General features: G+C 38.8%; 1 protein-coding gene across 2 annotated transcripts in view; it reads left to right on the top strand.

Annotated features, from left to right (window-relative positions):
• Positions 1-20,021, top strand: part of reln (reelin) — a 292,302-nt gene that overhangs the window by 131,339 nt on the left and 140,942 nt on the right. For both annotated transcript variants that reach the window (XM_036561448.1, XM_036561447.1), the window contains exons 9-13: positions 12,414-12,510; positions 12,887-13,127; positions 15,344-15,489; positions 16,477-16,628; positions 16,749-16,864. In XM_036561448.1, the coding sequence (XP_036417341.1) occupies positions 12,414-12,510; positions 12,887-13,127; positions 15,344-15,489; positions 16,477-16,628; positions 16,749-16,864 (752 nt within the window). The remainder of the gene's footprint in view (positions 1-12,413; positions 12,511-12,886; positions 13,128-15,343; positions 15,490-16,476; positions 16,629-16,748; positions 16,865-20,021) is intronic.

Below are 20,021 nucleotides of genomic sequence, written 5' to 3'. Positions count from 1 at the left end.
TGTTCAGAACATTTCTTTTAAAATCAGCATCAAACATCAGTTTACCCAGATGTGATTTCTTACTGTAATATATTTTCACTAGTAATCATGCTGATCACTTCATACAGAATGAGACATTATTGCTTTATTTGACAGTTAAACCGCTAAACAGCCTTTCACAGTTGAAGACAAACACCAAGGCAGAGAGAGAGAAAGAGAGAGAGACAGAGGACGAGATAAAGGAAGAGAGAGGAACGGGGAAAGGAAGATAGAGAGAGACAGAGAGAGAGGGAGGAAGAGACAGAGAGAGGGGGAGGAAGAGAGAAAGACAGAGAGGAAGAGAGAGGGGGGGAGACAGAGAGGAAGGAAGAGAGACAAAGACAAAGAGACAGAGAGAGAGACATAGAGAGAGGGGAGGGAGAGGAAGAGAGAAACAGAGATCGGAAGAGAGAGAGAGAGAGAGAGAGAGAGAGAGAGAGAGACCCACTTTATTTAAACAATATTCACTTATTTAAAGTAAACCCACTTTATTTAAACAATACTCTACACAGTCCTATTGTCATATTCTAGTCACATACACATGGTGTCACTTAATAAGGGGGAACAAAGGGGAAAAAAAAAGAAAATACTAATGGTTTTCAGAAGGACAAATTCAGCCCCCCTCCTCATCAAGTTCACATAAAACTCCACCCTGACCCCACACTTGATGAAAGGCAGGCAGATTATGAGTCATCTTAAAATAAGCATATTAAGCCTAATCTGTACTGCAGCTCTCAACATTTGTTCAGGGTCCAGCGTCCCACTCCCCTGTATATTATTCTTCCTTGAAAGCCAAACAGCAAGTTTACCCTGACCTACCAGAAAGTTTAATAAACACAGCTTGTCTCTATGAGCAGCAACATATTTTGGACTGAAGACATGGAGACTATTTGTCCACAGTATCCCAAGACCACAACACCAAACCTTCAATAAGTTTAGCATACCTGTGAGCCTGACACAGTGTAGAAATAAATGCTCAACAGCTTCCTCCCTCCCACAGAAAGGACACTCACTCACTATAGTGGGGTTGATATGCACCACGTGTCTGTTAGTGGCCACGGCCCCATGTACAATCCTCCACTGCAGATCTTCTGTGTGCTTCTCGTTTGGAGGCTTGTACAGGGATCTCCAACTGCCTTGTGGAGAAGAGCCTGGTGCCAACAAACGACTTACAGTGCCTTCTTGGATACATCTGCAAAGGCAGCTAGTTGTGCAGTCTTGAACAAAAGAAGTGCTCCCTCCTCCTCCTAATAATCCCATATTTCAGCAGTTATATGGAGAGAAGGGAAGGGCTCCTGGTCTCCACCTGAGTGGTGCTCTAAGGCCTCCCTAAGGGAGGTGGGCAGTGTTGATCACTTCTCCTATGATTCTCTGCAGCAGTTGAACAGACATAATACCATTTGAAGCACTCGCACATCACCAGATTTCCAGTCCTCACCAACTCTCAAATCTCCTAGTTTTGTAATACCTGCCCCTTGAAAGTGCAGGCGGATACTTCTGAAAGTCAGCTCAGTGACTGGAATCAATGCATTGTAGAACAGAGGCTCCTCTTCAACCTCTTCAACAAGAGAACAAAGCTGAACCTCAGATCTGGTAGTCCTAAGTGCCAAGGACCAAGCCCTCAGCACAGACTGAGAGAAAGCAGAGGTCCCAGACAGGTCCATCTCTCTCAGCTGCAACACAAACAGATGTCTCTCATAGCCCAAGTCTTCCACCCGTCACAGCAGAGCACAGGCAGTAGCAGCCCACACCAACCCTGAGCCATACAAGAGTCTTTGTGCTGTTTGGTGTCTTAAAGGCCGTATTCGGCTCAACAGATTGATCAGACCCTGACCTCCCTCATGCACAGGCAGATATAGGACGGCAACACGGGTCCAGTGTTGGCCAGTCCAGAAAAAATCCACCAGTTTTCTCTGATCAGCAGGTCAGGTGGCTCAGTGAACCTGTGCCACAGCCTTGAGACAATCAAGTTGTTGGCCACCAAGACCCTTCCCCTGTAGGACAGCTGAGGCAGGACCCAAGCCTATTGAGAAAACTTGACACAGACCTTCTCCACTACTCCCTCCCAATTCTTATCCTGATACGCCGCTGTTCCTTAAAATACACCAAGATACTTAAAACCCTGTGACCCCCACCATAGGCCTGCTGGCAAAACTGGTGCTTCTCTACCCTGCCACTGTCCCAAAATAAAACCCCAATTTACATGGGCAGAAGATGCGTCATCATACACATCATGCACAGAGTTCGAGTCAAGGCCTGAACATCCTTTTTGTCTCTAATAAAGTAATAATAATAATAAAAAAATAAATATAAACAACACCACCCTATCAACTAACCCTGGCACCTGCAACCCCTGCAACTTAGACCTCAACCTGCATAGCAGAGGCTCAATTGCAAGGCTATACAGCTGCCCAGACAGAGGAACCCCCTGCCTAATTCCCCTTAGCATCTTTAAGCATGACTGAGGTACCAGAACATCAAAGCTGAACCCAGGATAAAGAGACAGCTGAGTGGTGCTCTAAGAGAGGAAGAGAGAGACAGAGAGAGAGGAAGAGAGAGAGGGGAGGGGGAAGAAGAGAGAGACAGAGAGTGGAAGAGGGGAAAAGAAAGAGATACAGAGAGACAGAGGAAGAGAGAGACAGATGAAGAGAGAAAGGGAGAGAGAGAAAGAGAGGGAGGGAGAGAGAGAGACGGGGAGAGATAAAGGAAGAGAGAGAAAGAAAGACAGGGGGCAAGAGGGAGACAGAGAGAGGAAGTGAAAGAGATAGAGAGAGAGACACCAGCTTGCAGAGCGCTTTACACAATCAGGAGAAAATTCTACAATATTGACACTCCCATCTCAGTCTTGGAAAGTGTGATCCAGCCCATTGCACTGTACGGAGTGAGTGAGGTGTGGGGTCCACTCAGTGAGCACAGCTACACTAGTTTTAAGTTTCAAGTTTATTTGTCATTTGCACAACATGTCAGGACATTCATGCATTGAGATGCTTGTGGTGAGGCACAGGTAATCACTCTACAGAAAGTAAACAAAGTAAAAATAGAAAGGAAAATACTAAAACTGAAATATATTAAATATACAAAAATTATACACAAAATACGGAGACAGAAGGGACCTATGTAAGAAAAAAGCTCTTTGCTATGTACAAATATATTTATATTAAACAAGGGATATTCTGTGAAGAATATATATACATTTTAAAGTGACTTATTGACTTGTTATTGTCCATCGCAGTGATATGATATAATAATAATAATACTGACAAAGTGACTGAGTGAAATGGTATTTGGGGAAGGACCCACAGCTTCACAGCTTGTCCAGAAGCCTGACAGCCTGTGGGTAGAAACTGTTCATTAACTGGGTTGTTCCAGCCTGTATGCTTCGGAATCTCCTGCCTGATGGCAGGATGGTGAACAGGCTGTGCGCTGGGTGACTACTGTCTGACCGGATCTTTATGATTTTCTTTAGGCAGTGGGACTGATAGATGTCCTGTAAGGCTGGTAGTTTGTTGCCTATGATGGATTCTGCTGTCCTCACCTCTTCTTTAAGGGCCTTATGGTTGCAGGCGGTGCAGCTGCTATACCAGACAGTGATGCAGCCCGTGAGGATGCTCTCTATGGTGCATCTGTAAAGTGAGTGACCACCCCTCTGCACCATCCTGTAGTCCACAATCATCTCCTTTGTTTTGCTGTTGTTGAGACAGAGATTGCTGTCATGGCACCACTCTGACAGAGCACTAACCTCGTCTCAGTAGGCTGTTTCATCTCTATCAGTGATGAGGCCTAGGATGGTAGTGTCATCAGCAAACTTGAAGATGATGTTAGATGTGTGTTTGGCTACACAGTCAAGTGTATACAGGGAGTACAAGAGGGGGCTGAGTACATATCCCTGGGGAGCTGCTGTGCTCAGAGTCAGTGTGGAAGAGAAGCTGTTCCCAACTTTCAAACCCAAGTCTGTGAGCTTAGGAATGAGTCTGGCAGGGATGATTGTGTTGAATGCTGAGCAGTAATCTATGAACAGCATACTTACATACATGTTCTTTCTGTCCAGGTTTGTTAGGGCAGTGTGTATTGTTAGTGCAATGGCATCATCTGTAGATCTGTTCGAGCTGTATTTAAATTGGTGAGTGGTGGCTGGAAGTGTTGAACAGATGTGAGCTTTGACCAGCCGCTCAAAGCACTTTATGATTGTTGATGTCAGTGCAACAGGGTGGTAGTCATTCAGGCAGGTGATACCTGGTTTCTTGGGGACTGGAACAATTGTGGTTTCCTTAAAGCACATGGGAATCACTGACAGTCTTAAGGAGAAGTTAAAGATATCAGTGAAAATCTCAGCCAGCTGGTTGGCACATGCTTTAAGTGCACAACTGTGGACGCCATTGGGACCAGATGCCTTGCGTGGGTTAACTGCCCTGAAAAATCTCACCACCTCAGACAGGGGAATAGTTAGAGTGCAGCTTTTCTCATCTACTGGGAGTTTTTCAGCAGGTGAGGTGTTAGTTCCCTCAAAACGAGCATAATGTGCATTTAGCTCATCTGCAAGTGAAGAGGACGAGCCCCTATCACGGATCATACCTCCTTCGTACTCCTGATGGTCCTCTGAAGGTCATATCTGGCCTTCTTGTAGCTAGCCAGGTCACCAGAGTTGTAGGCAGCGGCCCGAGCTCTTAGTTTGGCTTGAACCTCAGTATCGATCCAGGGTTTCTGGTTGGGAAATGTTCTGACATTGATTTTTGGTACAATGTCATCAGTGCATAGCTTGTGATGGAGTCAATGTATTCATTGATTTCTGTACCAGCTGCATCACGGAGCGTCTTCCAGTCTGTTGATTCTCAACAGTGCTGAAGTGTGAAGATGGCCTCCTCACTCCATTGATAGACTGATCTGAGAACTGGTTTCTCCTGTTTAAGTCTTTGTTGGTATGTGGGCAGGAGAAGTCTCATACAAAACCTCCAATGCACGTGATTTATCTGCCTGAGGTGGAATGTAGAATGAAGTGAGAATGACTGAGCTAAAGTCTCTGGGCAGAAAATAAGGTCAAACTTTGACTGTTATGAGTTCAATGTCTGGAGAGCACTGACTGGCTAGAACCACTACATCTGTTCCCCATCGAGAGTTCACCATAACACGTACCCCACCGCCTCTGCCCTTATCAGTGTTCAGAGTTCTGTCCTGACGGTAGATGGAGAAGCCGGCCATTGTGGTGTGTTTTTTTTGGTATTGCCATGGATAGCCACGTGTCTGTGAGCGCTAAAATGCAGTAGCTCTTGATGTCGCGCTGAAACTTGATCCATAGACGATTCGTTCAGTTCGTCTATTTTGATTGAACATTTCCGAGCAGAATACTAGGAAGCGGAGGGTTGAATCACCTTTTCCTTGTTCTGCATAATATCCCGGTGCGTCTGCCCCTCTTGCGCTTCCTCCTGTTCCGCTGGTGTGTGCGTGTTGGTGAACAAAAAGACAGAGAAGCCTCGAAGGGGCAGCCGAGCGTGTGTTTGTGTAAAAGTCTGGCTTGATCGATGATCAGATGTTCAGAAAAGTTTGTTGATCATATTGAATGATCCCAAAAGTGGCATGTGCAAAAACACAAAGAAACAGCACAATAAGACACAAAAACTGTAGAGTTTACTTGGAGCTCTCACCAGTGCAGCCATTCTAAGGTGCACCGGAATCGGGATACTAGATGTGATAAGCATCCAACAGAAGCCCTGCATGCAGAATTCTGCAAAATGATCCTGAAAGTCCAAAGGAAAACCCCAACCAATACATGCAGGGTTAGGCCGATTCAACGTGTTAATAAACATTCAAAAAAGAGCTCTAAATTTCTAGATGCACCTGAAGATGAGTCCCAGAGAAACGCTGCAGTTTAAGGCGCTACAGAGCCAAGAACTGAACCCTGAGAAGAGCTCCCTCAGTTAGCCGGTTCTGAAGCTTACTAACTCTCTAAGAAATCCTAACACACAGCAGCCTCACTCCAGCACTGCTTTACAGCCCAAACTAAACATTAATCACATCGTCAAAAATAGTAAGAATGATTGTCTGGAACACTGGGGAAAAGAAATTAAATTAGAATGCTATTGGGCCTTAAAAACAGAATATGAATTGGAAGAGTGTTGGAAGAGTGAGGTCGAGACAGAGATGCACTTTCTTCTCCACTGTGAAAAATTCAAACGGACAAGGGAAATGTACCCCAAAAAAATCAATAAATTAATCCCAAATTTTGAAAAATGTACACAATTGGAGAAATTACGAATAATCCTTGGAGAGGCTGCCAAATACGTAACAGCATGTCACAACCTGAGAGACAGTAGGTAACCCCCACTCTACTTGCCCCACCGTCCATACCCGCACTCTACTTACCACCAAGCTCCATACCCCCACCCTGCATACCCAAACTCTACTGTCCCCCTACAACACACAACTTACTTGTGTTAAAAACAGCAAATGTCATTAGTTTATTAATGAGTACAATTATAATTACAGTGATAATAATAATACTGTAATATTATGTTTATAATAATTAATGTGGTTATTATTTATGTTGGTTCTTTTTATCTTATTCTGTTTTCATTGTTTTCATTGTTCACTGCTACTGTTGTGATGCTTTAGCAATACTGTACCTCGCAGTCATGCTAATAAAGCTATTCTGAACTGAAACAAAGAGAGAGAGAAAGACAAAGACAGACAGAGAGAGAGAGAAAGAGAGATAGGAAGAGAGAGACAGAGGGAGAGAGGAAGGGGAGATAGAGAAAGGAAGAAAGAGAGGGGGAGGAAGAGAGAGACAGAGAGAGGGGGAAGGAAGAGAGACAGAGGCAGAGAAAGAGAGGAACAGAGAGAGGAAGAGAGACAGAGAGAGGGGAAGAAGAGAGGAACAGAGAGAGAAAGAGGAACAGAGAGAGAGGGGAAGAGAGAGACAGAGAGAGGGGGAGGAGAGAGACAGTGAGAGGAAGAGAGAGACAGAGGGAGAGAAAGAGAGGAACAGAGAGAGAGAGAGAGAAAGACAGAGAGAGAGAGGGCAAGGAGGTGGGGAGGGATCAGATCAGGCCAGTCAGCTTAAACAACGACAATGCGACAGAATCACTGTCCAGAGTTTATGAAGAACCTATATTGGACTAGACTTATATCAAAGCCGCTCACGACCATTTATCTCCAAAACAACAGCTAAACTAGGCTGTACTTTAAAGTGGTAAACTGTGGGCAACACCTGTTAACTTAGGTGTCTGACAGGCAGTAGTAATACAATATACACAACAGATTTCAAGTTTAATAAACAGAAGCATTATAAAAGAAATAAGAAAGTCATGAACACGGTACCTGTTTAGCGCGGATCAGCTAGCTTGGCTAATGCTGCCTCAGGCTGGAGTTGAGTTGTGAGAGCGGAAATCTCAGCAGGTTTCGTGTTTGGCCGCTGATTATAACGTCGTTTGGATGCAGTCTGTTCCTCGTGTGCGCTGGTTTAGTTCTTCTCTCTCCTTCTCCACTAAACTGGACATCTCTGTAGTGTTTTTCCTGCTGGAGCTGCTGTTTTATGGTTGGTGAATCTTTTGAATTTAACCGCGCTTTGTTCTTATTAGGTGTTGAGCTGATACGCTCATAATTTATTTTTACTCTGTAAAGTTCTGAAAATTCAAGTGGCGAGGTAAAAGAATTTAATTAAAAATAAGCTCAAGTAAGTGTAAAAGTACTATGATTTAATTCTTCTCCAAAAAGTATCATTACAGGGAGAACTGTACTCAAGTTCAGTAACCACAGTAAATGTAATTTTTTTACTTGCACCTCTGTTTATAGGTTATAGTAGGTACTGTGTTCTAAACCACATTGACTTGTCTGTGCAACCTGAGGTAAGACCTAGTTGTGGTTTGAGAAGTTTTTGGGGATATATTTGTGGAAATGTTTGGTAGACCATTTACTTGCATTGTTTGATAGCAATGTTAGCCTTGTAGCTCCAGTTTTTCAACCCTGTTCCCAAAAATGTTGTGGTGCTGTGCAAAATGTAAGTAAAAACAGAATTAAATGATGTGCAAATCATTTAAACCCTACAATTAATTAAAAATAGTAGAAAGACAACATATTAGATGCTGAAGCTGAGTATTGTTTTTTGAAAAATATATGACCATTTTGAATTTGATGCCAGCAACATGTTTCAAAAAGTTGGGACAGGAGCAACAAAAAGTAAAGTTGTGTTATGCTAAAAAAAAAAACAGCTGGTGAAACATCTCACAAGTTTATTAGGTTAACTGTAAATAGGTCAGGAACATGACTGTGTATAAAAAGAGCATCACAGACAGGCTGAGTCTTTTAGAAGTGAAGATGGTGAGGGGTTCGCCACTCTGTGAAAGACTTAACGGGCAATATATGCAACATTTCAAAAATGACATTTCTGAACATAAAATAGCGAAGAACTTGGGGATTTTATTGTCTACAGTAATTAACATCCTGAAAAGATTCAGATAATCTGGAGAAGTCTTTATAAGAAATCATATATAAACAGGAAATGCCACTGCATTCACTGGGCCCCAGCTCATTTAAAAAAATGTCCTGTGGTCCAACGAATCAAAAATTGAAATTCTTTTTCGTAAACATAGATGCTGCATCCTCCAGGCCAAAAAGCAGAGGCACCCTCCGACTTGTTAGTGCATAGTTTAAAAAAATCCAGCATTTGTAATGGTATGGGAGTACACATGGCATGACATGCACATCTGTGAAGACACCATTAATCCTGAATGATTTTGGAGGTTTTGGAGCAGCATATGTTGCCATCCAACCGGTGTCTTTTTTTTTTAGGGAAGGCCTTTTATTTCAACAAGACAATGCCAAACCACATTCTGACTGTTTTACAACAGCATGGCTCTGTAGTAAAAGAGTCTACTACTTAAATCAGTGGTAAAATAGTCCCATATGCAAAGCTTTTGGGCTGGGTCCGCTTAATCCAAGACACAAAAAATCACAAAGCAAGTGAAGCAACCTAACACAATAGGTAAAAATAATACAGAAACACCTATTTACACATGTTTTGTTAATGTTTGTCATTAATTTTGGTAATGCACCAAAATTAAATTTCTGATAGTGTTTATTGTATTAAAGGCTATTGCATTAAATGTTGTAATGCAATAATGCATGGCTAGTACATGCTAGGAATGTCATGATACACAGGTTAATAGTATTTTTGTTTATACAGGGGGTTGTGAGATGATAGATGTTGTCATTTGAATAGAGTTAGGTTTCATACTACAAAATGCATAATATTGAAAATTGTTCAAAATATTGAAAAGGAGTGGTAGACCGAATGGTGACAGTGTGCCAACATTGTAAAAAAGTATCATATTCCTGTGATAATACCTGAAATATGCTAACTCATTTGTGAAGACATCACCCAAATGTCTACCGGAGTAAGTAGAAAACACATGTTGCAGCAGCTGTTCCTCCACACAGGAATATAAGCAGCCACTAAGTGCAGATTCTGAATGGGCGAAACAAACCTCTACCTGGGTGTAGAATCCTGGAACCACAGTTTGTGTTTCCGCAAAGCGAGCGAGTGTAACGCTACAGAACTGATCAGACGCTCATGGATATAGTTAGAAAAAGAGGCTTTTCTGATTAATGCGGTGTCCAAGCTTGTTGTCAGAAAACAGGCTTGGGTCAAATCCAAAACAATCCAATACAAAAGGACAATCATAACAAAACAGGCAAACATGACCAAAAGGGCAAAGACAAAGGGCAGTCGTAAGTCCCGAAAAAAGAAAAAAATGCTCGGTTGCTTAGGGGAATCAAGCAATACCTCGCAAGTTCCTAACTAAAGCCCGGGCTTTATTTACTAACTAGTCATATGACAAACAAAACAGGTGCATAACATCAGTACTCCGGAGAAAGAGAATGACGATTGGCTGTGGTTGGCAGATCAACGTGATGTCAATGTGATCTCCAAGAGAGTTCTGGGAGTGGGAGTTCGCTAGATTGACGGATCCTAAGGAATGCATGACAGCGAGCTATGTTAGAAAATCCCAAATCAATCAATCAATCAATAAATAAATAAATGTGAACATAAGCATTTCTTTTCTATTTTTTTCTGTCAAAAATATATTGTATTACAGTGCAAATATGGCAATATATTTTTAATTTCCATATCCTTCCACCCCTAGAACATACTCATAATTTTATGCGTCTACAAAATTGTACAAAATTGTCTTATTTACAATGTTAATCTAACGATGTTGCTTAAAATTTTTAAACGTATTTGGGCAAGTTGAACACTTCTCTGCACAAGCAGCCTATTCTTCTCCGCTACAAATGAAATTGTTTATTTTGTTTCCAGCACTTAGTGTTTATGAACAATTTTGCCAAAAACAGCGTGAGTGCAAATGTTACAACTAACTCAATAGGGTTAATTGAAACAGATGGAGGAGCTAATTGTAACAGTAAAAAGTCTGGTAAATCAATGCTTAATATAATTAATTCATGCAATTCTGTGTTGCTTGAACCAGACATGCTTTCCAGCTCAAATACAGAAAATATTAATTAAAAAAATATGATTCATGAAAAAAGAGTGTGTCAAATACTGGCAAATTTATTTTTGTCCACAATTAGAAGAGCAAATATTAGAACAATAAACATTCAATATATTTTATTTACATTACATCTATTTTTAACACATTCTTGATGAATCTCTAAGTAAAAAGTTCCAAAAAATTGACTGATTGATTGAATGTTACGCTTTACCCTCTGTCTGCTACCATATGTTTTCCTTGATGTTTGCATGTTTCTGTTATAGGCCTGGGGCCCCCTGCTCTGCACATTTTAGTGTTTTACCTATTGCCAACCCCCCTTATCTAAATAATCAGGAGTGTGTTTCTTAAAACTTCAAAATGCTAATCTTGATCTTAAGATTGTTCTTAATTAGCAAGTGTTTCCTGACACCCTTCCAAACTCCCTTGTAACTTAAAAAAAGTTATTTATTTTACATATAAGCTAGATTTGCATTTCCTGAAGGAAGTAGTGTTTGCAAAGCAGAAAAAATCCTTAAAACATTCTGCAGAAAGTAAGAAAGAATGAAAGAAAGAAAGGAAAAAATAGGAAAAAGAGCACAAACAAGAAAAAAACAAATGAACAAAAGAGGAAAAAGAAACAGAAGAGAAAATGAACAAAATAAATTATATGAGATAAAAAAGTGGGAAAGAAAAAAGAAGAAATGAGTGCTGAAGAGAAGTGAGGAAGAAATAAAGAAGAAATTAGGTAGTGCTGAAGTTTGAAAAAATGGGAAAAAAGAGAAAAAGAAAGAATAAGAAAGACAAATGATGAATGAACAAAGGAAAAAAAACAGAAGCAGAAAAAAGAAATGTATGAATAGCATAAGATGAAAAAAGAACTGAGGAAGAAAGAAAGAAGAAATTAAAGAGTGCTGAAATATGAAAAAAAAGTGAGGCAGTTTAAAACCCATAAAAATTCTAAGGCAGTGTGCAGCACAAGACTGTCTCAAGATTCCACCATACGGTTATAAAAGTTAAAAATATCTCACTGTTGAGGCAGATTTGTCCCTTAATTGTAAAGAATTCTGGTTTTAAAACAAAACTGAGTAGAAGACATGAAACAAAACATAGAAAAGTAGGAGAAAAGGAGTGGGAAAGGTGCTGGCTGCAGCTGCCACTGCAGGCAGTCTTAACCTAAAGGAGGAGCAGCTGAATTGATGCTGATCCAAAGGAGGAGGGCCAGGCTACGCAGAAAGAGAGGCCACTGGTTATAATGCCACATAATCTTCAGCTGTGGCACTCTTTTGCTATCTGTAACAAATGTTAACGATTAAATTACTATTTTGCTAAAATAGTAAAATTCCTAATAATAAACATAAACAGTGATTAACTCTTTTCTTCCTCCGTGTGAATCTCTGTAGAGCTTTTATCATTCCTTAATGGTAACACATCACCTTTGATGAGAGCCTTCTCAGTATTCTAAATGGTGTCTGTCTTAGTCTCCATCTGTGACCTTTTAATTTTGACCTTCATCTACAACTACAACTTTGAGGATCTTTCTCTAAACTCTTCATATCTTTATTGCCATTGTCACAACAAACAGCCTCAGCATTCCCATCATGTGCTTACGAACCTCACAGCTCCAATAAACTGATCGTTTTTTTTATAACGTGACAGCATTTAGACATCAATTATGCATGGCTCGGAAAGTGAAGCGAGGGCTCATTCCTTGGGGTATGAGTGGATCACAGCCAGCCTATGTGAGGAAATGGAAATGACGGGAGGAAAAATAGCTGACACATTATTTCCCTATTTTGCTGCAAACTGCCTCTCTAGGGCTTAGTTTGATGCTAATACGCCTGGCTGTCCAGTTATGAAGTATGACTATGCTAACAGTGTTCTTTGTCTAACTCTTGTGTCTGTTCTCTTGCTTAGGCTCTGGATCCTGTCGCTTCAGTTATTCAGATCCCAGCATACTTGTCTCCTATAGTCTAAACAGCTCAGACGAGTGGATCACCTTGGATAAGATCAGGTCTTTCTCTCTTTATTTCTTATTTATCTTTTTCGCAAATCCATCCCCCCTCAAATTCCACCCACTGTTACAAAAAAACCCTTAAGCTTTATTTTTTTCTGTTATGTAAGTACTCTGAATTTTTCCACCATTGCATGGAATAGTATTTCCAGCCACTTGATGTGGTACCTGATTATGTACAGGAAATATCAGATTTTGGTTAAGATGTAGACACGGAAAGATCAAAATGTGATGATGTTACATCTGTGTTCCCATGTGTTGTTTTTGTAAAACTCAAGTGCAATCCATTTAACCTTGTCTGTGTCTTCCTTCCTCTGTATCTGTTTTACACTCTTTTGATTTCATTTCAATCTCTCTCATTCTTTCTCTTTTTCAGGGCACCCACTAATAGCAGCACAGTAGTACATCTTTTGCCAATGCCACCAGGCAGTAGGGGGGAGGCTGTGCGACTGCGATGGACTCAGGAGGCTGCACTAGTGTCTGATGGCTATGAGTCCTGCTGGGGATTGGACAATGTATTGCTAGTCAACATGGCTCACAAGCCCACCTTGCTGGAAGACAACCTAGATCCTCTTGATACTGCCAACTGGCTTTTTTTTCCTGGTGCCACTGTGAAGGTTAAAATAGAACGATGTTGCTTCACTGATATTGTTGTTTTTTAAAAGATACAATAACATTCACACAAGCAACTACCCAAATACACCTTAGCTGCCCAAATTTCTTTTTTCTTGTGCATCTTAAAAGGCTAAATGAGATTTTTAGATAATCCATTTGCATAAGCAATTGGGGTCTCCTAACAATCATGCAAAGACTGTAGCAGTCAAGAAGCTGTTACTGGGGAAAGGATTTAGACAAAAAAAAACTGCAGTAAAACACCAAAACTGGACGCCTGAGATGCGGAGTAAAGTTTTTATGGACTTAAAGTCTGAATCAGAGAACTTTGGAAGTAACAGAAGGCAGTATGCATGTCGTTGAAGCAATCTTCAAACCATAACTGTAACTATGAGTCAAGCATGGTAAAGGATCAGTGCAGGATTTGGGATGTAACGGTATCTGAAATACTGTTATAGACACCAGTTATACATTGTTATATATTGCTTTTGATTGAAGGCGTCATACATGCTGATAAGCACAGGCAAATGTGGTAACACTTGCTGTGAATACAATTTATATGACCATCTGTCAACACATTCATAACGTAATAATGCGTTCATAAGGCATTCGAACATGGATATAAATATTTATTGAAATTAATTATAGCCATGTTAATTTATGCATCTTGAGTAGTTAACAATGTATTATAAGTGTTTAACATGTTATATTGTCAGTGCCAAAGAAGCTAGCCCCTTCTTGCAGAGTGCTTTATGACTAGCAAACCTGCCTACTCATAACTGAGAGGCAAGTTAATAGAGTGCTATTATTATTTTTTTGCTCCCTCACTGATGCTAACATGAACCATTTGTAATAAGCCTTTGTTTGTCTGACTATCACCACTACATTAATTGCAATTTCAGCTAGCGTTATATTGGATATGCAGTGTTATGTTAGTGCCCAGCTAACAGTGATGTACACATTGGGTTAAATATCGATTACATTATTAGTTCAGTCTCTGATATTTGAAGCTTGTAAAACATACTTTAATTAGTATGTTGCAGTTTTTCTGTGAGTTCTTGACTAAAAACTGTGGACATACTAAATACTAAAATATGATAATATATTGAGTTGTTGAGGATCCTGTTCTGTATTCTGTTAAATATTGTGTGATTTAATTATAGAAGCTTTAAATAAATTCACAGAAATGTAATTATAAACAACAATATTTTTGGTGAAAGAAAATGAAATACTTGGAAATTGCAATCACAAGGCAATGTGATTTCTCTCTCGTCACCCTGAATTAGCCTATCTAAATCTTATAGGGGTCCCTTGTCCCCTTTTAGCCTCCTTGTGTTCTTAGTATGTCCAATGTTTTTATTTCCAAGAATTAATACATTTTAATAATCTGATGCATTTTGATCATAAAAATAAGATTAAATAATCAGTGCATCAGCTAAAAAGGTGGAATGTGAAGTCTGCAAACTTAGCCCTACCACTTAAAAAAGGTGTCATGGTAAACTGTAGCCAGTCACGTGTAGTAAAAACATTTAAGAATGTATGTAGTCATTCAGATTTCAAATTATATTGTCTTTTAAATTTAAATTTTTTGAACTTTTGTTCAAACTTCAAACATTTTAAAATTTCATAGGGAAACGAAATATTGAATAGGTTAATGGGTGTATTAGGGCCTGCAGTGTCAAAGAGGAATTTAAGTATTTTTGTAACTACACACAAAAATTGGTGAATTCAGAAATCTTATTTGCCTGTATTAGAAACAAAATAGTACAAATTTGCATTGAAAATTTCAATAATTAACCTTCTTTCTCTTGAAGCACATTTAGCTTATCTGTAAGGTTTAGCCATGGCAGCAGACCCTTTTACATAATTGCTAATATAAAAAAAAAAAATCACAGAATAATAGTTTGTATATTATGATTCAAAAATATAGAACTGGGATAATATAGAAATGCTGTGTTTTTAATCCTCTATGATGAGGTTATTTCTTTGACATAGAAAAAGTATTACAGATTAGCAGTATTTTTAAGTACTCCAGTTTTTTAAATATTGTACAACAAAAGCACAGTGTATAGGGTACGTGGGCTCATTAGGGGCTTTTCCCCTGTATTACACAGGTGTTTGCAGATTACTTAGTAATTTTTTCAGATCTGTTAAATGCATCAATACACACTCCATACCTTAATCTACTCTATTTCTTAATTCTTCTCATTCTTTTAATCAGCATGCTTGTCAGTCAGAGGGGAACTCGCTGTATTTCCATGGTGGAGAGGGAGTGGGCCATAGTTTCGCTTCTACTCGGGACATTGATCTCCACCGGGAAGAAGGACAGAGCTACTGGGAAGAGAACTTTGAAAGTCCACCCAGTGGGTGAGTATCAGCCATAATATCATACAAGAGTCAAAAAGCACCTCTCCCCAAACACCCATTAAAGATGTTTTAATAAAGGTGAGCTCTGTCATTTGGGTTTAGAAATATGGCTGTGCCAAGTGTCATCTGTGCTTGAAGGATTAGGGAATGCAATTGTTCTCATTCTCGCTTGGGTTGTATCAACTGCACGCTGCACACTGTTAGAAATTTTTTGTTGAAGTTACAAACAATATAAATGTACCTTCAAAGGTACAACAGTCATTTAAAGGTTCGATTTTGTACCTTAAGTAACTAAATGTTTAAAAAAAACAATAAAATAAAAGGCCTGGAGGTGGTGTGGAGTCAATACAACTTAGAAAATATCATATCATTTATCTAATATAAATAATATATAATCAATGGATTATGGTGCAATTATATTCCCTAACTAAAGCTACTGAGATGTCCCCTTGAGGGTACCACCCCAGTGGGTACTGCCACAGTGACAATTTTATACCTTTTTTTCTAGTAGTGTAATAATGGCACATGAACAATGTATTATTTATGTTTATTATCATGCATCAAAATACAGTGTATTATCATTAAAAATAATAATAGTAGTGTAATAACAATATAATCAGCAGTACAGTAGCAATAGTAAAAGCACTGTTTGAAATGTGTAATACAGTTTTTAAAAGCATAAAGTTAAAGGCATAGCAAAGAATTTGTGGTGTGGAAAGATGTTGTTGATTACTCTGCTACAGGTGGTGTCATTAGTGTGTTAGGTGTGGCATACAAGCTGTCAGGAGTGCCAAAATGCAGCTTGTGTCATCAAGGAGGTCACAGGACCATGGATTGTTGCCATGTGTCAGTTATCACATTATCACTGCTGGTCAGCCATGGAGTCAATCTCCTATGGTCCTCTGTTTAAGTTACTGTCAAGACAAGTTAATCTATAAAATTACATACTGAAAATATTGAATTATAGACAAATACTTTGTTCTTTAGCTGGGACATTGAGGGGGCAGTGTATGGCACCCAGTGTGGGGAAATTGAGTCTGGCTCAGCACTAGTGTTCCTTGGGGATGAAGTGAGAAAGGTGTGCACTCCCTACCTGGACACAACCTCTTATGGCAACCTGCGTTTCCATTTTACTATGGGTATGGATTTCTGCATACATTACTCATATAAATCTTAATACATATGATTGATTCTGATAACTAGAATTTAGTTCAATATGAAATGCCTTGTTTGTATTTTGTGTGTGGTGCGTATGTTAGGTGGTGGTGAGTGCGACCCTGGAGAGTCACATGAAAATGATGTTATCCTCTTTGGGCGGTCACAGGGAAGAAGAGATCATGTGCTTTTGGACACGCTTCCTTTTACAGCCTACAGGGTAAAGCTTTTCTTACTTACCAAAATACTGAGTCATCAAAAAAACTCAAGGTTTGACTTAAACCAATGTTTCTTCAATGTTCTTATCAAGACCTTTTTTAGGTTGTTGTCATTTCTTTACCTATTATCAAAATAACAAGAAAATATAAATCCAGACATTTGCATGTATGAAACATGCATGTATGATACAAACATCAAAATAAAAAAGACAGAACATGTAGGTTCCCTTGTGAAAAAGCAATATACTTTATGATATTACTCTACTTAAACTATACAGTACTGTGAAAAAGTATTTGCCCCTTCCCCATTTCTTATAGTTTTGCAGATTTGTCACACTTGAAAGTTTCAGATCGATAAACTACTAACCCAAGTTAGCCAAAGTAAACACAAAATGCAGTTTTTAATTGATGCTTTCATTTATTAAAGGACAAATGCTGTTCAACCCCTCTTGGCCCAAGGTGAAAAAGTAATTGCCACCTTAGCTACTAAATCAACCAGTTAACCAAATTCAATTGACCTATTGGGTTCGGTTTCACTATCCACACCCAGACATGATTACTGCCAGACCTGTTGAATGTAATCACGTAAGTAGAACCTGTCTGGCAATGTGAAGCGGGCTAGAAGCTCTCAAAAAGCAGCACATGATGCCACGTTGTAAAGATATTCAAATACAGATGTAAAATAAAGTCATTGAAATGCACCCACCTGGAAAGGGTTACAGTGCCATTGCCAAGGCTCTGGCACTCCAGCAAACTGCAGTGAGAGTTATTTTCCACAAATGGATAAAACTTGAAACACAACTTGAAAGTGGTGAACCTTCCCAGGAGTGGCCAGCCTACCAAAATTTCACCAAGAGTGCACTGATGACTCATGCAGGAGGTCTCAAAAAAACTCAGATAAACATCTGCAAAGAACTGCAGGCCTCACTTGCCTCAGTTAAAATCAATGTACATAATTCCAAAATAAGAAAGATACTGGGCAAAAATGGCATCCAAGAGAGAGTTGCAAGGCGCAAATCACTGCTGACCAAAGAGAACACAAAGGCTTGTCTCACATTTACCAAAAAACATCTAGATGTCCCCCAAGACTTTTGGGATAATATTTTATAGACTGATGGGTCAATTGTGGAACTTCCTGTTACATCTGGCGTAACACTGCATTCCACTATAGGAACATCATACCAACAGTCAAACATGGTGGTAGTATGATGGTCTGGGGCTGCTTTGCTTTCAAAGGACCTGGATGACTTGTCATAATGGATAGAGCCATTAATTCTGCTCTCTATCAGAAAATCCTGAAGAAGAATACTCAAAAACCCTCCAGTGTAGGCCAATTAAAACAATTCTGCAGAGAACACTGGGCCAAAATTCCTCCACAGCGATGTAAAAGATTCATTGTAAGTTACCACAAATGTTTGATTGAAGTTGTAACTGCCAAGGCTGGCACAATCAGTTATTAGTTTTAGGGTCAATTACTTTTTAACAGGTTTTGAAAAAGGTTTTGAATAAATCTTTATCTTCAGTAAATGGAATGATCATTTAAAATTTTGTGTTAACTTGTGTTGCCTTTATCTTATATTAAAATTACTTTAATGATCTGAAACGTTTGAATGTGACAAATTAGCAAAAATAGGAGAAATTAGGTGAGGGGCAAATACTTTTTCACAGCACTGCATACTGGACGCTCCAAGTATATTTTGTATTTAATACTTTTAATACTTTAATACGTTTTTACTTACTGAATCTATATTTTAGTATACTTTGAAAAAGTGTACTTCATTTGGATGGGCTAATTTGTCACTGATAATATATATAAAATATAAACTGTGCTTATTTTATGATAAAACTATACCTTTACAGAGTGGCACACATCATATGTGTATATATACACATATGAAGTGTGCTTAAAAAATGTTTATTTTACATTGAAACTGCTTCATCAAACTATGCCTACACTAAACTGTGTTTTATGCTTCAACTATACTTTGACAAAATGAGCGTTTATTTCTGTGTTAAAACTGTGGAAGTATACTTGAAAAAGATCAATTTTGCTTTGAAAAAGTGCTTCAAAAATTATGCTTACAAGGAACTGTGCTTATTTTATGCTAATACTGTAGTTTAACAAAGAAAGTATTTATTTCTGTGTTAAAACTGTGCTTTAATGAAAAATACTTTAAAGATTAATTTTGTGTTGAAAATGTGCTTACAGTGAACGGTGCTGATTTTATGCTAAAACTATACTTTAACAAAGTATTTCTAAACAATATCTATTCTTTATGTGTTAAACTTCAGTGAAGTGTGCAGTATGATATTACTAGTGCTAAATGTGATGTCTGGCCATATAGAATGTGTATATCTAAAGTACACTTCAAAACGGCTTAAAAATGATCTGCACTGTGCTACTTTGATGTTAATTGTACGATTTTTATATTACATGTAGATCTAACAGGATGTTAGGGTACTCACATCAAAGAGAATTCCTCTGTGATGTGTTGTTATTCAAAGTAATAGATTTTACACTACCTGCAAAATTATAACATGACTTTCCCTTGTGGAAAAAGTATACTTAAGTAGTGCTTACATAGTTATATACTTATGTTATTTTTGAACTACTAATTGTGATAATGTATTCTAGTCATTTGTTAGTCATTACTAGACTGTGCTGCCAAACTGAACATGAAAAGTGTTCTGAAATTATTTTTGTTGTACTACCCATGTGCTCTTTAATCACATGATTCGTATATCTATTTTATTTACATATTCCCCAAAAAAAAATTAATATATTTACAAATACTGTACAATCAAGTATTTTTGTGCTTACTATTACTAAATACATGCTCAGCATACCAGCCTACACTGTAATACACTGTCTTTTAATAGATGCACATGACGATGACTATGTTAATCATCTGCCCTGCACATTTTACATAAAATGTAGTATTTTGAGTAGCACAATAAAAACACCCTGGACTCAGAAAATGCAAAAAAAAAAGAAAAAATAATCGAGTGATGCCAACGTTCAGTTAAATTTAAGTAAATCCCCCCAGTATTTTTTTTTTTTTAAGTAAACTGTGTCTGCTGGTGCAGTGCACGGTAATCACGTGATCTGACGCTGCAGGAATTCAAACAATGCTATGAGGGAGTTTCTTTTTTCTGCTC

The sequence above is a fragment of the Colossoma macropomum genome, unplaced genomic scaffold (assembly GCF_904425465.1).
Source record: "Colossoma macropomum unplaced genomic scaffold, Colossoma_macropomum, whole genome shotgun sequence".
Lineage (NCBI taxonomy): Eukaryota > Metazoa > Chordata > Actinopteri > Characiformes > Serrasalmidae > Colossoma > Colossoma macropomum.
Note: the sequence above shows the minus strand (reverse complement) of the source record. Positions and strands in the feature narration are given on the sequence as shown.